Source organism: Catharus ustulatus, chromosome 6 (genome assembly GCF_009819885.2).
Source record: "Catharus ustulatus isolate bCatUst1 chromosome 6, bCatUst1.pri.v2, whole genome shotgun sequence".
Lineage (NCBI taxonomy): Eukaryota > Metazoa > Chordata > Aves > Passeriformes > Turdidae > Catharus > Catharus ustulatus.
Genome location: NC_046226.1, coordinates 56,405,540 through 56,419,690, shown reverse-complemented (window position 1 = coordinate 56,419,690; position 14,151 = coordinate 56,405,540). Strand labels below are relative to the sequence as shown.

Genomic DNA, 14,151 nt, shown 5'->3' with positions numbered 1-14,151 from the left:
GGGGCGTGGCCTGGGAGCGCGAACCACGCCCCCTTGTTAAGCCACGCCCACACGCCATGACGGCGTGCGGCCACTAGGGGGCGCCCGAGCGCCGCCACAGATCCCGGCCTGCGGAGCCCACGGGGGAACGTCGGTGTTCGAGAAATCCCACCGTGTGTCCCAGAAATCCCACCCTGCGTCCAAATCCCACCCTGCGCCCCAGAAATCCCACCCTGTGTCCCACAAATCCCACCCTGTGTCCCAGAAATCCCACCCTGTGCCACACAAATCCCACCTTGTGTCCCAGAAATCCCACCTTGCACCCCAGAAATCCCACCCTGTCCCCAGAAATCCCACGCTGCGCCCCAGAAATCCCACCCTGTGCCCCAGAAATCCATCCCACCTTGTGCCACACAAATCCCACCTTGTGCTCCAGAAATCCCACCCTGCGCCCCAGAAATCCCACCCTGTGTCCCACAAATCCCACCCTGTGTCCCACAAATCCCACCCTGTGTCCCACAAATCCCACCCTGTACCACACAAATCCCACCCTGCGCCTCTGGAATGAAATGATCTTTAAGGTCCCTTCCAACCCAAACTAGTCTATGATTCCAAAACACAAATATTTTTGGTGTAAATACCCACCTAATCTGTAGTGTGCCGTTTTAGGCTGCTGTGTTAAAATACTTATGAGTTGTTACAGATCAAAAGAAACCCCCAGATACTTAATGAAAATGTGGCTCTGGATCACACTATTCCGCCAGTCTGGTGTTGGAATACTTGTATTTTTGTGGAAAAAGGGGAAATTTTATTTATCATGTTCCCCACTCATATGCAAAGTACACTTTGCAGAGTGGAAAGAGTGGCCCCCAAATTTTCCACCAACAGGTTTTCAGTGATTTGAGCAGAGTAAAGTGGACACTACGACTTTTGAATTGATTTATAGGTTTTCACACTTCCTCCAAGTGGAAATGAAGACGCTCAGTATCTCCTTTCCCGCAGCCTCCCCACTCCTCTAACAGCTCGTATTTGCACATCACAGCCTCCAGCTGAGACTTCACAAGGAGACATTTGACACCTGAACTTTAAAAACCTTTTAGGGCTGTAAAATGTGCTCTTGCAAATGAAAGCAGCGCCTTTGTCCTGCTGTCTTTGAGGAGCACTGATGGACAGGGGACGTGTGTGCTGAGGGCTGGTGGAGGTGTTTACCTTCCCACAGACCTAAAGGCGTTTTTTGGAAGTTTTGCACACCCGGTTCCTGACCGAGTCAGGTGTCGCAGGGCAGGGGGAAGCATTTCCCAGCAATCCTCCCACCTCAAGCCGAGATCTTGAGAGATTTTATAAGGAAAGCAGCCAGGTTTGGTCAGAGCTGGGATGGGAAAACTCCAGCGAAAACTGAGGCATTCCAGGAAGTGGTGTAGGTTTTTAGCTCCTGGCATTCTTCCCTCTGGCTGAATAAATACTGAACCAACCTCTAACCACGCTGTTGCAGGAAAAATCATCGTGCTGCCGGTGGAAGATGGTAATCCAAAGGTGTCAGCAAACAGGGTCACGAGAGAGTTCAAGATGCTGTTCCCAAAATGTAAGGTTGCCTGTCTTTGCATCCTTGAGAAATATTCATTACACCCACTTAAAAATCTCTCACTGGTGCAATTAAACTGTGTACCCTCCAAACTCCATTATTTGCCAGGTCTCCTTTCAAATCTGTGCAATTTTTTAGCAGAAAAGATATTTTTTTTTATTTTTGACCGAACTTTAAAAGTTCATTTGTATTTTTTTTTTTTTTTTTGAAGAAAGGTCTTGGAAAGCTTTCAAAGAAAATATAGTGACTGATGAAAACTGGAAATGAAACCCCGTGAAATCTGAAAAGTTTCAGAATAAGACAACATGAAAATCAGAACTACCTCTCCCAGCACACAAGGAGTGGGAACCCTGCATGGCAGTGGCTCAGCACAGAAGAGAATGGGAAAACACCATGGGAGATGTTTGCCAGCCCAGAAATCTGCTGTTCCTGTGACTCACAGCATTTCAAAATGGACACATTCAAGCTCTTTTCCTGCCAGCAACTGACATCTTTTTCAGGCAAAACTCACCATTTTCTCCCTGGCAGCACTGTTAAGAATGGTTCCCATTTTAAAATGGGAGTAGCCTTCTACCCACAGGATTGTTTTGTCAAGAAGCTGCCCAGGGAAGTGGTTGAGTCACCATCTCTGGAGGTATTTAAAAGATATGTGAATATGGCATTTAGGGAGAGACAAAAGAGTCAAGCAGATTTCAGTGTTGAAGATGATTTTCTCTTTTATTGCAAATGTACACATTACACTACCGATAATGCACAGAAATTTAAAAATTGGCTAAAATTCCAGCTATTTAAAAATTGGCTATAAATTGGCTACTGTTGACTAAAATTCCATTGATTACAAAACTTCACAAGATTTGTTACAACTAAAAAAAACCACCTTCAGAAGTATATAAATAGAATTTTGAACATAAATAACAGTAACAAAATAAACAGATGTATGTATTCAATAAATTAATTATAAATATTGCATTGGCAATGAAGTGCTAGGTCAGAAGAACACCGGTATTTCCAGTAGAGCTTTTTAGCTTTTTTCTCTTTTTTTAGTTTTTTTTTTGGTCCAGAAATCTCTATTACAAATGAAACTTTGGAAACAAGTAGAATCCCTGAACCATCCTTTTTTTTTTTTTTTTCTTTTTTCCCTTGGCTTCACCTTGGTTATTCCTTCACTGAATCTTTCAAAGGGAGAACAGAACTTGAAGACATCAGGTGCCTTGGCCAGAGGTACTCACAATCCCTTCCTACAAGAAGAATCCTGACCCAGTTCTGTAGCTTTTGACTCACTAAACCATCTCTCCACTGTTCCCATGGATGCTGAATCAAGCCTGGAAGTGACTTGAAAGAATTCCTGGTGGTTAAAGGTTAAACACAAAAACCGATTTTACAACTGATTTGACCTATACATCCGTTCTCAGTGTTTTTTTCTCTGCTAATGACATATACATGCTTATATACAACAGAATCTTCATTTAAACACTTGTTTGAGCTGCTCATTCCCTACCTGATGAACATCAATTCTAGCCCTTGGCACTCTTCCAACCACACACTGAATTCTCACTGGTTTTGATGAGAACTCTCTGCTGGATGATTCTGATGCCACAGAGAACATAATTTAGCCTACAAAAGAAATCAATGATCAAGTTTCCCAAAGTACTTTTTAGCAAAAATGGAAGGGAGATTTTTTCCCCATTTTTCCCTTATACAAGATTTGCTTTTTCAGTAGTAGGCTTTAAGTAGACAGTTTTGCCCAGAATGTTGTTAGCAGCTTTTTAAGAAGAGCATTAACTCAAGTTACATCTGGTAGGATGTTTTCCTTCATCTAGTTTTGGTCCAAATGTTTGAGTTTGAGGTCTCTGAAGAGAAAAAGGTTTTCTGCATTTGCTTGTATGAGCAGATATAACAGGTGGAATAATATAGGTGGAAGCGAATCTGCTGTAGAAAAATTACAATTATTTTATCACCACCTATGGAGGAGTTCTGATAAAACTGCTAAACTTTTCACCATTTAATCCTCCTTTTCCAAACAAAACTATGGATAGGCAATTCTTTAGACTATAGAATTGCCTCTTGGCACTCATCTCTTACAGGTACATCAAGGATGAGGCTGGCTCCATACTCAAATACACAAAAAAAGTTCCCAAATATCACTGTACAAAAAGATAAAAACCCTGCAGTACTCTTCAATATTCCTGTAAAAATGTGTGGGAGCACAGTCACTTCTGGAAGCTGGGGCTCTTCACTGGGGACAGTTTAGAGGCAATGCCAAAGGGGTCCATGCTGTCCGTCTCCAGGGGTGAGGAGAACACCTCTGGCTCAAAGGCCTGGCTGTAATCACCGTATTCACCAAAGTCTGCTGACTCCACAGGCACCGTGTTGATCATGGGCAAGAAGTGAGACAGGGGAAGGAAATCTTTCCCCTTGAACTGCTGTCTTTGTTTGGCACTGCTCAAAGACACTGATATTCCATGTTTTTTGGATTTATACACGTTGTAGCCGTCTGGGCGAATCTCCTCCTCAAAGGAACAGTCTTCAGTGGAATACCTGAGCTGAAGAGCAAGGAATAGTGAGAGTTAGAAATATACCCACCAGGCTGGTTGTATCCAACCACAAAAAGCTCTTGTCCCTCAGTGGGGGTGTCCTTCTGGCTTGTCCCAATCCCTAGCCTAGTCCAGTCTAGTCTAGTCTATTCCAGAACTCCTGAATTTTTTTTCCATGTCCATCACATTATATCAGCTTTGAATCCTAGGATATGCTTCTCCACAGCCACCACACTTATCCTGTCCTGAGTATTGGGAAAAATAGTCTCAGATGCCAGTGGTGATTTAGATGAACTGTCCTTAATTGCAGTCATGACTCCTAATCCAAGTATGGAACTCCTGCTCTGTTAGAGATTTGCCTGTGCAAAGGTTTCAGGATCAGGTCTGTAGAAAGGTAACATAGGCAATCAGTAAAACACTGCTAAAAGGTAATTTCTGCCTCTTTCTGCTCAAAATTTACTGAAATTGCCCAAGACCCTTTTACGAAATGTCATCTTCATGTTAACATGAGAACTGTTGAATTAATACCAGCACAAGTTAGGATTTTGAACAGAAGAATGTATTTTCTTAGGTATGAATTTGTAGGATTACATTTGCAATGGTCTATACAGATATTATATATCAGTAACATCTTAAATTATACATATATATGTATATAAACATATAAATAATATATGATATTTGTACATTAGACCCATATCAGCAGGTCAGACCTCTCTAGATCTTTACACCAGCACTGCATTGCTTACAACTCTGGTGCTATTTCAGGCTCAGCCACTGCAGGTGATTGAACCTGTGTTCAATAAAAGAGAATTGCTGATTATGTGTCAGTCTGCAGAGACAGAAATGTCCTTACATGAATGTTCTGCCTGTCTGAACAGAAAGCATATTTAGGCTTTTCTCAGACACCCTCAGTAACAGGGAGTAAAATTAAGATAATTTAGATTTATTAAGATAAAATTAAGATAATTTAATTTATCTTTAAAAAGATCATTTGGTTATCTCTTAAAATAATGTTTTAAAATTAATAAAGTACTTTTTGAAAATATGTTTTCTCCAAATAAAATGGTGCAATATTTATCCTTTCACACAATATGTTTTATCTCAGAAAAGTATGTGTATATGAAAAAAACTGGGGCTGGATTGTTAGCTGTCTTTATGATTGCTCAGCCTCCCTAAAAAGGATGATGAAATAAAAGAGCTTCTTGCTCAAGAAGTGCACACTACAAACAACAGATATTGATTGTATCCCCAGGTCTCAGCTATACCTTTCCTTCTTACTGCATGGGGATGGTCTCTAGTCTGTTTTTTTAAACAAGTACCAAACAGACTTTTAAAGTATTTTCAGATTTTTTATTTTCACAGGAGATATTTTTTTCACAGGAGGAATCACAGTATGTCAGTATGTTCAGCATTACCCCTAAAGGGTCTGCAGCACACAGCACATTCAGAAACCAACCCCAGTTTTCTAGTGTCAAAACAGGCCATGCTGCAGGAGCACAGGTTCAGCCTCCAGACACCGTGTTTGCCCTTTTGTTTGCCCTTTTGTTCTCCCAGTCCTGCGCATGGTGCTGATAAGGTAAAGATTTACCTGCAGAGCTGCCTGGCTGGGCTGTGAGCACAGAGGTGACAGCAGGTGTCCACAACACAGAGATGGGGCAGCACGGCTACGTGCGGTAGTGTTCTCAGAATAAAACCCCAACCTGCATCTGATACTCTACACCAACAAATGCAGTTCCACGTGAATGCCTTCAAAATGCTGTTATAGGAGAGCCACTTTAAAATTCTGTTATTGCTTAAGTTCAGCTGGTAGCTCCAATGGGAGCAGAATCCAGGCTCTGATTTGTTTTGGACATACATTAAAGAATTAAGCTAATAATTGACCTTCCATATCATCTGAACCTGTGCACTTCATCTCAGCATTCATTGATTTGAGCCCAGAAAAGCAAGGAAATTCAGAAAGGCTTAATTCTATGTTCCACATTCTTAATTCTATCTGCATTCAGGAACATCAGTATTGCTGTTACTAAAGATACTGGGAGTTTTGAGAATAGGCCAAGTCCTTTCCTCACTGAAATCAGCAGAAATGTTGCTGCAGTAATTAAAAAACAATCAGGCTCTATCTTTACTGTGGCATCATGAAAAGCCATCGCTCTGTGAAACTCAGTCTTCTATACAGACTAAATCTGCCAGATTCTAGAGTGAATAATGTATTCACATGCCTTAAAAATGAGTTTATGTCAATGGCTAGTTGCTAATCCTACTGAAAAAGCTAACCCAGTGGCATCAGTGGGATACTTAACTCCCCAACCCTCAGAGTCTCACAGGTGTGCTGTTATAGCAGGGCACAAGTGAGCAGTGGAGAAGCATCCTTTCCCCCTCAAATACTTTTTCTGTTTGCAACTTCCTAAGAGATGACAATCCCATGTTCCTGGGAGTTGTATTCCTGGGAGCCAGCTGGCTGCAACTCTCCTCCAAAGGAGCAATTTCTTTTAATCTATTTTTTTGCAAAATACCTGACCCAAACAGTGAGAAATTATTCATAATCTACTATCTATTTATGCAGCAAAATCACAGTCTCCCACTGACAAGAATTTTAAACCTAAATGCAATTTTACCCTGGGCTGTGCTTTCAGTATATTTTGGCAGCGGACACCCAAAACATCATTTACTTTCTAAATGACGTTTCCTTTCTGCCTTCTAACAATCCCCACAACCTTTCTGGCAGTGAAGATGGCAAGAACGGCAGGTCCTAAGGAGAGCAGGGGGAGGTGGGGGAGGGAGGCTGGCGGACACCGGAAAGCTTTGTTAGCCCATTATTAGAACACGCCGCTGTTGCAGAGCAGAAAACCCTCGGGGCCAGCAGCGCGGTGCTCACCTGCCCGTGCAGCCGCCCCGCCTCGTCCATGCACAGGTACCGGGAGCTCTGCACGCCCTTGATGGCCACGGTGCGCACGGCCACGGCGCGGATCTCCAGCAGACCTGCGGGCAGAGAGAGAGGGGACAGCAGCGTTACCCCCGCAGCCCCGGCCCTGCCCCGTCCCCGTCCCCATCCCCATCCCCGCCACCACTCACTCTGCGCGCTCTGGCTCCCGGCCGCGTCCACCCGGCCGTCGGCGCCGATGCGCAGGAAGCAGCTGAAGAGCCCGTGCTTGCTGGCGGTGTAGAGGTGCCGCAGCCGGATGGGCTCTCCCCAGCCGTAGTTGAGGTGCGGGCCGGCGTCGGGCAGCGGCAGCGGCAGCGCGGAGGCGGCGGCGGCCGCCAGAGCGAGCAGCGCCAGCGCGGCGGGGCGCAGCCCCATCCCGGCTCGGCTCCTCGGGGCTGTAGCGCGGCCGCAGCCGCCCCCCGGCCTTTTATAGCTCGCCGTTATCAGCTCCATCGATCCGGCCGCATCCGATATAGAGTCCATTTCATACCGCATCGGTCACTCCCCCCGAAAATACGGAGCGGGTGACACCCTACAGTCGCTTCCTCCGCATCCGCATGTCCGAGCTCTCCGCTCCTGCGAGCTCCGGCCGCGGTGCCGGAGCACTGCGCGTCCCGCAGCCCCGATGTGGCGCCGGGACGGGGACCGGCGGTGGGCGTGTGTGTACCCAGCCCACCCAGTGGCAGGAGGCTGCCTTCTGCTCAGCCCCTGCCTTCGCCCTTGCCCGTCCTATATTTCATTTTCCCTTTCAGAAGTCAAAGAGCTGCTGCCTAAACGTGGGCTCGCCTCTCCGGTATCCGGTAGGGGCCGAGCGCTGGGGGAGCGGAACGGTTTATCCCAGTTGCGGGCAGCCGGCGGGGCACGGCCGCACACAGCGCTGGTACAGCCCGGCCCGGCCCTGCAGAGCCAGCTCCGGCCAGGTACCGGCGGCTGCGGGTGTCCCGGCACGGCTCCGGGCTGCTCCCCGCCGGGCCATCCCCGGCCGTGTCACTAGATGGAGCCTGGCCCCTGGGATGCTGCTGCTGCCTCGCCTTGCCTCGGGGGAGCCTCTCTGGGGGGGCTCCGGTTCGTCCCCACTTCTTACAAAGAGACTGGGGGAAAACAATCCTGCATGAAGTAAAACTGCATCCCCCGATTTAAGCTTCAGATAGAATTTTTCTTCTGGTCTGCGCATGGATTTTTTCCACGCGGGCTCCTCCCAGGGAGCTCGCTCAGCGAGTGCCCCTGCAAAGAAGACGACACACACGTTTGGGGGTTTTCCAACGTATTTGCATATTTAAAGGGATTGCTGCCGACTTTTCTTCTGTGTATCCGAAGTGATCATTGAAGGAATTTTGTCAGATTTCAAAGAGGAAAACTGGTAATTTCATAAAGAAAAAAAAAAATTTCCCCCACAGGACATTAAGTGACAATTAAACAAGACATAACTCCACCTCTCGACCAGCTTTTCTGAAACACAAAGCTTTGGTCAGCCTCCACATGCTGTTTTTATATTTTTTCTACTTGTTTGCTTTTATCCTTTTGTCTCTACACTTGCATCTCCCTCCTGCAAACGCTCCCACAAAAGCTCTTCTTTGTGAGCAATCTTAGCTCAGTGAGGATGAGCACATAGTCAAGGCCACAAAAAATACAGAGGCTTGTAGAACGATACCTTGCAGTTATTATCATGTGCAGCTTCAGGTGTGTTTAACTGGAATTAACAACATCGATCAGTCTGAGTTTGGATGATCAGGGTCTTGCATAACAAACTCACCAAGGGATTGAATCTCATCAATCACTTTAAAAGCAGCTATTGCTTTTGATTAGCTTTGGCATTTTTTGGTGATCAGCTTGAAACACCCAGAAAAGTTTTTCCCTGAATAATTAATAAGGATTAAGACCACTTTTCACGCCGGTGTCTCCTGCAGCATTCTCCAAATCATGTGTGAGCTTTCCTACCAATTCTGGTCTTTCTTACATCATGGAAGTTCACAATATTGTAAGCCCAGTAAATAATACTAAGGCATGCGAGTCCCTAATTCTTTTTTTCCTCTGCAATGTTATTACATGGCTGCTACAAAGGCAGTTCCTGCCCCGCAACCCTGGGCCCCACAGCAGTTGTGCATGTAACTCATCCTGGCATTCTTCAAGGTACTGAGCACCACCACACACGCAGAGGTTATGCTCTGAAATGAATCTGAAAGGCTTCTTTAGCTCAATTTTTCTGTTCATCTCAGTGAATAGAAGCTCCTTTATGATCACTACTTCTGCTGTACTCTAGTGGGAACAATAATTATGATTGTATGTTTTATTTTCTTCATCAAGAAGTTCAGGCTTCTTTCAGCCAGTACGGAATTGATGCTTGAAACTTGTTCATTCATCTCTGTGAGGATCAAAAATCGAGGCAGAAAGGACAAATCATTTGCACTAAATGATATTTCGAATCAGTGAAAAAACTGGCTATAAAGGAGAATTTCCTAACAATTGATGGAGACCCTTTATTTTTGTTGTTGCTGATGTTACATGGGCTGATGTGTAACAGTTCATGTCTAATCAAATTAATCAAAAACAAAAAAATAAGCCCTTAACTAATTTTTTTGAGTGGTCTCTCTTGTTAGGGGAAGGTTTCAACCTAAATAATTTGTCCAAATTCCCCTGTAGTCCCTGACAGAGGAAAGTGCCTGCAAACACTTAATTGGACTGAATAGCACCTATCCCATCACAAAACAGCTGTTGAAGAGATATGGATTAAATATACCCTAGAAGTGTTCATTTCTTTATTGCCTCTGTAAAGAAAAAAATAGCCTAGATGATTAACTCACATCCAGGGCCTTATTTTTAGCTAGAGATAAATGAGCTAATAAATGTCACTGAACTAATGAATGTCACTGAATTCAAAATACAAGAGTTGCAACATATGATTTTAATTTCAGTTCCTGTCTGTGTCACTGAACTTTATCATTTATTGGCATCTTTTATCAAAGTTCAGTAGACACATGCCTTTGCAAACTTCTACAAATGTATTTGCAGGAAAAAAATGTTACCAGAACAAATGTATTGTAGGGGAAATCCCACCATCACTTCCACTGCTGGACCTGTATCCTGCAATAAGGAAACCATGTAGTTTCGGATTTTCTGCTTTTATGAGGACAGGAAAAAAAAACAAAAACCCGGGAGGAAAGTCTTCTAGAACAAAAATACCTCCTGACCAAACAGTACACAATTGCAAAAGCATTTTCACCTGTTGCAATGAATCATTTATTTCCACTGCACTTTTCAATGTTCCAATGTAATTTCGCAGAACAAGAAGTCCAGCTTTTGGTAATAATGAAGTTGAAGTGAATGAGTTTGGAAGAATAAAATTAACTTTAATTAAAAAGTCAAACATCCAGAGATCCTGGAACACACCAGAAAGGTAACAGAGGGCTTGTGCCACACTGGATAATAACAACATTTGAAACCAACTGAAAAGAAGCTAAGGCAGGTGGCCACAAAAATGATGAGGAAATAGGGCAAGAGTCAAAGTTAGTCATAGCAGGCTACCTTATGGTGGAGATCGAGGGAAAAATTATATAGGTGAGTCACTCAAGATTGAGTGAGGGTCAAAATGTGATAAACTAGAGGTGTTTAGGATGAAAAGGCATTTTCTCAATTATGGAATATCTTTGGAATATCATGGTGAAAGCTTGGGTTGTACAAGTCACTGCAGGAAGAGGGAATTATCACAGAAACCTTGAAGATTTTCTGCTTCCTTTGGGCTGTCTTTGGGAACTCCTGCAGATTCTGTAGTTGGAATTACACGAGTGTGATCCAATATTACTTTTGTGAAGAGATCTGCCAGTCTTCCTCCCTTTTCTCTGAAGATAGAGGTGGGAGAATTTCAGAGGCTGATAATACTCTGAGGGCAGTAAGGGTTGAGAGATGTTAGCACTAATCCTGCTGGTTTCTGATTTCTGCTGTAGTTTCTGCCAGTCATCCCAGAAGTGACAGAGAAAAGAAAATTATTTTACCCATGGGAGGAGGCCAGCAGAGCCAGCCCAGCCTTTTCTCTTGCTTCTGGTGGAGAAGAATATGTCAGAAGAATGAGGGAAGGCAGAAGTGAAGGCACAGGACACTGCGATACGCAGTTATTTGAGCACGAGCTTGTTCTATAAAGAGCCTTATCAGCACAGCACAAGTTAAAAAACCTGCCTAAGAAGGAGAGGTTACTCCACCATATGTCAGGGACTGCTCTGCTTCCCAGCTGCTTCTGCAATCCAAGAGGCATGGAGGTGACAATATTTCTCTCCGGGCTGTGAATGAGTGCAGAATTGAGATTCCACAGCTCCCGCTGCGTGCACCCACTGACAGGATGTCATCGGATGGGACGAGCACTCACTGAATCTCTCCCCTGACACCACAGTCCTTGGTGAATTTGCGGGATTCAAATGCATCAGATACTTGCAGATTTTCCAAATTATCCACTTCCAGAGGAGTTCTGCTTCTAAAACCACGGTGCTAAGGAAAGTCAACACACTGCAGAGATTGTTGTTACTGTAATTGGCGTGTGCTGTTGCTGGTTCTTCCCAACAAGCACAGCCAGACAACCAATTTCAAATATCTCTCACCATTCTGTTATCTAATGCTTCCTCAGCTATTGCTATCAGGCAGTGAATTCCGGAGAGCAGCACTGAGCCTGGAATTGACTTGGAGCTTGTACAATCAATGATACCTTCTGGACAAATGATATCTTCTGGTTAGGTCTGCTCTAAAGCTCACAAAATTCCCATTAGCTTCAAATAACCTAAATGGGGTTTTTTTCATGACTGCAAGCCATTGTTTTATGTTTTATAGGTATTTCATCCACCCTATCTTTTCTGTGTGCTATGAAATCGTTCATAATTCCTCTATAGAAGAAACCTCACTGATTTTATGGGATCATATTTGGTACAGTGCTTCTCCACCACCTTATTTGCTCTAAACCAACAAAAGCTGTTTTTTCGTATGTTTTTTTTCTTATGTTGTGAGCAAGAGATTACATTTTGATTTCCAGCTTGACCTAGGGAATAATGTCCCTGGACTTTGTTCGTACAATGTATTTGTGGAAACCATGAGGAAAGCTTTTCTAGAAGAGGGTGACTTTAGATCATCAGCTTCTCGATCACACATGGTATCCTTGGAGCTTTTACCTGTATTCTTTTCCTGTCAGTGACTAAATAATCCTGTCTTTTTGACAAGTTCCAGCTTCACTGGAAGTCTTTTTCATTTTATAGACAGAGAACAGTAGAAGAAGAAATATACAGACTGCAGAAATGTTTCAAACTTGCAAGAGTGCATGGTTAGAGCTGAGGTCCTGTGCAAATACATCTGGACAGGCAGAATTAATCAGGTGGTCTTATTCAGCCTGATATAGTGACAATTCCCACAGAATCACTCCTGAAGAACATAGTAGGACGCCAGGATTTGCAAAGATTTCAGGAATAAGACCAATACAGGCCCGTTTAAACAAACCTGACCCCAGGATAATTTCACTGGGTGAAATCTGGGATTGAATTTGTCCCACAGAGGTCTAACTTTCCCTGGAGGTGCTTTGTTAAGAAAGACACCGAGCCAGGGGCGCTCAGTGTTTTTTTGTGAGTCAGAAGTAAGAAGGAGAGGTATGAAAGGGTTTTAACTCTGCCTGTCTGTTTGGTGAGATGCTGAATCCCTCCTTTCCCTTGAAGTTAAACCACCTCAGAAATGTGATTGTACCTTTGCTTGTTGTTTTGTACAGATGTTTTCTCAAAAACACTTATGATAATAACCCTGAATTGTTGTAAAATTGATACTATAAAGTCTTATGGTCATGAAGATGATAACAAATTATATCACTAAGGGCATTTATTATGCTTATGACCATCTAAGTGTTGTTTTAGCTAGAATCAATTAGCCTCGACTGAGAAACTTTGGGAGTTGTAATGGCTTATGTGATGCCAATAATCAGACCACCCTGCAGGAACAGATTGTCCCTACACAGGTTAGTTCGGATAGCTGTTAAGACTGAATAATGTGAAAGGTAAGAATTGTCCCTGTCTGGGAAATTTCTGCTTTAGATAGTTGAGGCTTTTTTTTTTTTTTTTTTAAATTTAGGCTTCAAATACTTGATGGAGATCAGATAAAAATGAGTGTGTGCTGAGCACATTACAGCAATTTACCATCTTGTGGAGTAAAAGAGGTAGAAAGGGAGCTAAGGAAGCCAGCTAAGACTCACAGTTTTCTTATTGTCGCATATTTCATGTTACACTGCTGCTTATCACTACTAGGAATTGCAAGGCACCAACAGAACTGTATAAATTGTTAAGAGATGTAAATGATTATCAAATTCAGTCCATGAGTGGTTATTCACCTGCTGTCTTCACCTTTGATTATGATGATACTGCAGGAAGTACTGAAACGGTGGCTTCACCTTTATGAAACAGTCTGAACAAATGTAAACTCAAAATCTTAGTTCAAAGTTTCCTAATGATTTAAGGCTGTTAGTATTTTGCACGCAGACATATCCTCAGCTTGTTGAGAGCAAAATGATTCCTCTGAGTCAACAGAAGTCTAACCTTTCACTCTGGATTGTACCATGGAGAAATACCTTAGGGAAAAAAAAATCTCATGTGACTACTCCAAAATCTGTATAGTACATGGAATTACTTCACCTGGATTTTAAAAAGTGCAATGATGTCTTGTCTCCTTTCTCAGAAGACCCCCAGACTCCATCCTTAACATTGGTGACAACCATGTAGGAAGCTTTACAATGACTTTGCTCAAGAGAAAGGAAGATTATAAATAAATTGTCCTTCCTCTTGGATGTCATGGGAAGTAATTTTCATCTGAAATTAAGCCTAAAGCATAGCCTAGGCATAGCTGCACAATTTTTTTATGAATTAGGAAACTGAATAACTTTCTCTGATGTCCCTTATTGCAACTGGTCCCCTTTGCTGCCACCAAACATGGCTGTGGGACATTTGGGGTCAAGAATTGAAGGGCAAAGGTTACTGAAGCATCCTGCCAATGCAGCTAAAAGTGACCTTTAGCTGACAAAGCAGAAGTAACACGGGATCTAAAAGAATGGTATTCAAATAGCCAGCCCATCCAAAACATTGTATTTGGATTGATCCTAATCAGCCATAATTTCCTACTTT

At 43.4% G+C, this 14,151-nt stretch overlaps 1 protein-coding gene across 1 annotated transcript; it reads right to left on the bottom strand.

The window, feature by feature from the left end:
* Positions 1–3,262: 3,262 nt before the first annotated feature.
* On the bottom strand, positions 3,263–7,516 carry FGF19 (fibroblast growth factor 19). Its single transcript, XM_033062814.1, has 3 exons — positions 7,171–7,516; positions 6,974–7,077; positions 3,263–4,104 (listed from the first exon to the last, which is right to left on the bottom strand). Exons 1-3 carry the CDS (start codon positions 7,514–7,516, stop codon positions 3,772–3,774), a joined length of 783 nt encoding a protein of 260 aa, XP_032918705.1. The 3' UTR covers positions 3,263–3,771.
* Between the last annotated feature and the right edge of the window lie 6,635 nt (positions 7,517–14,151).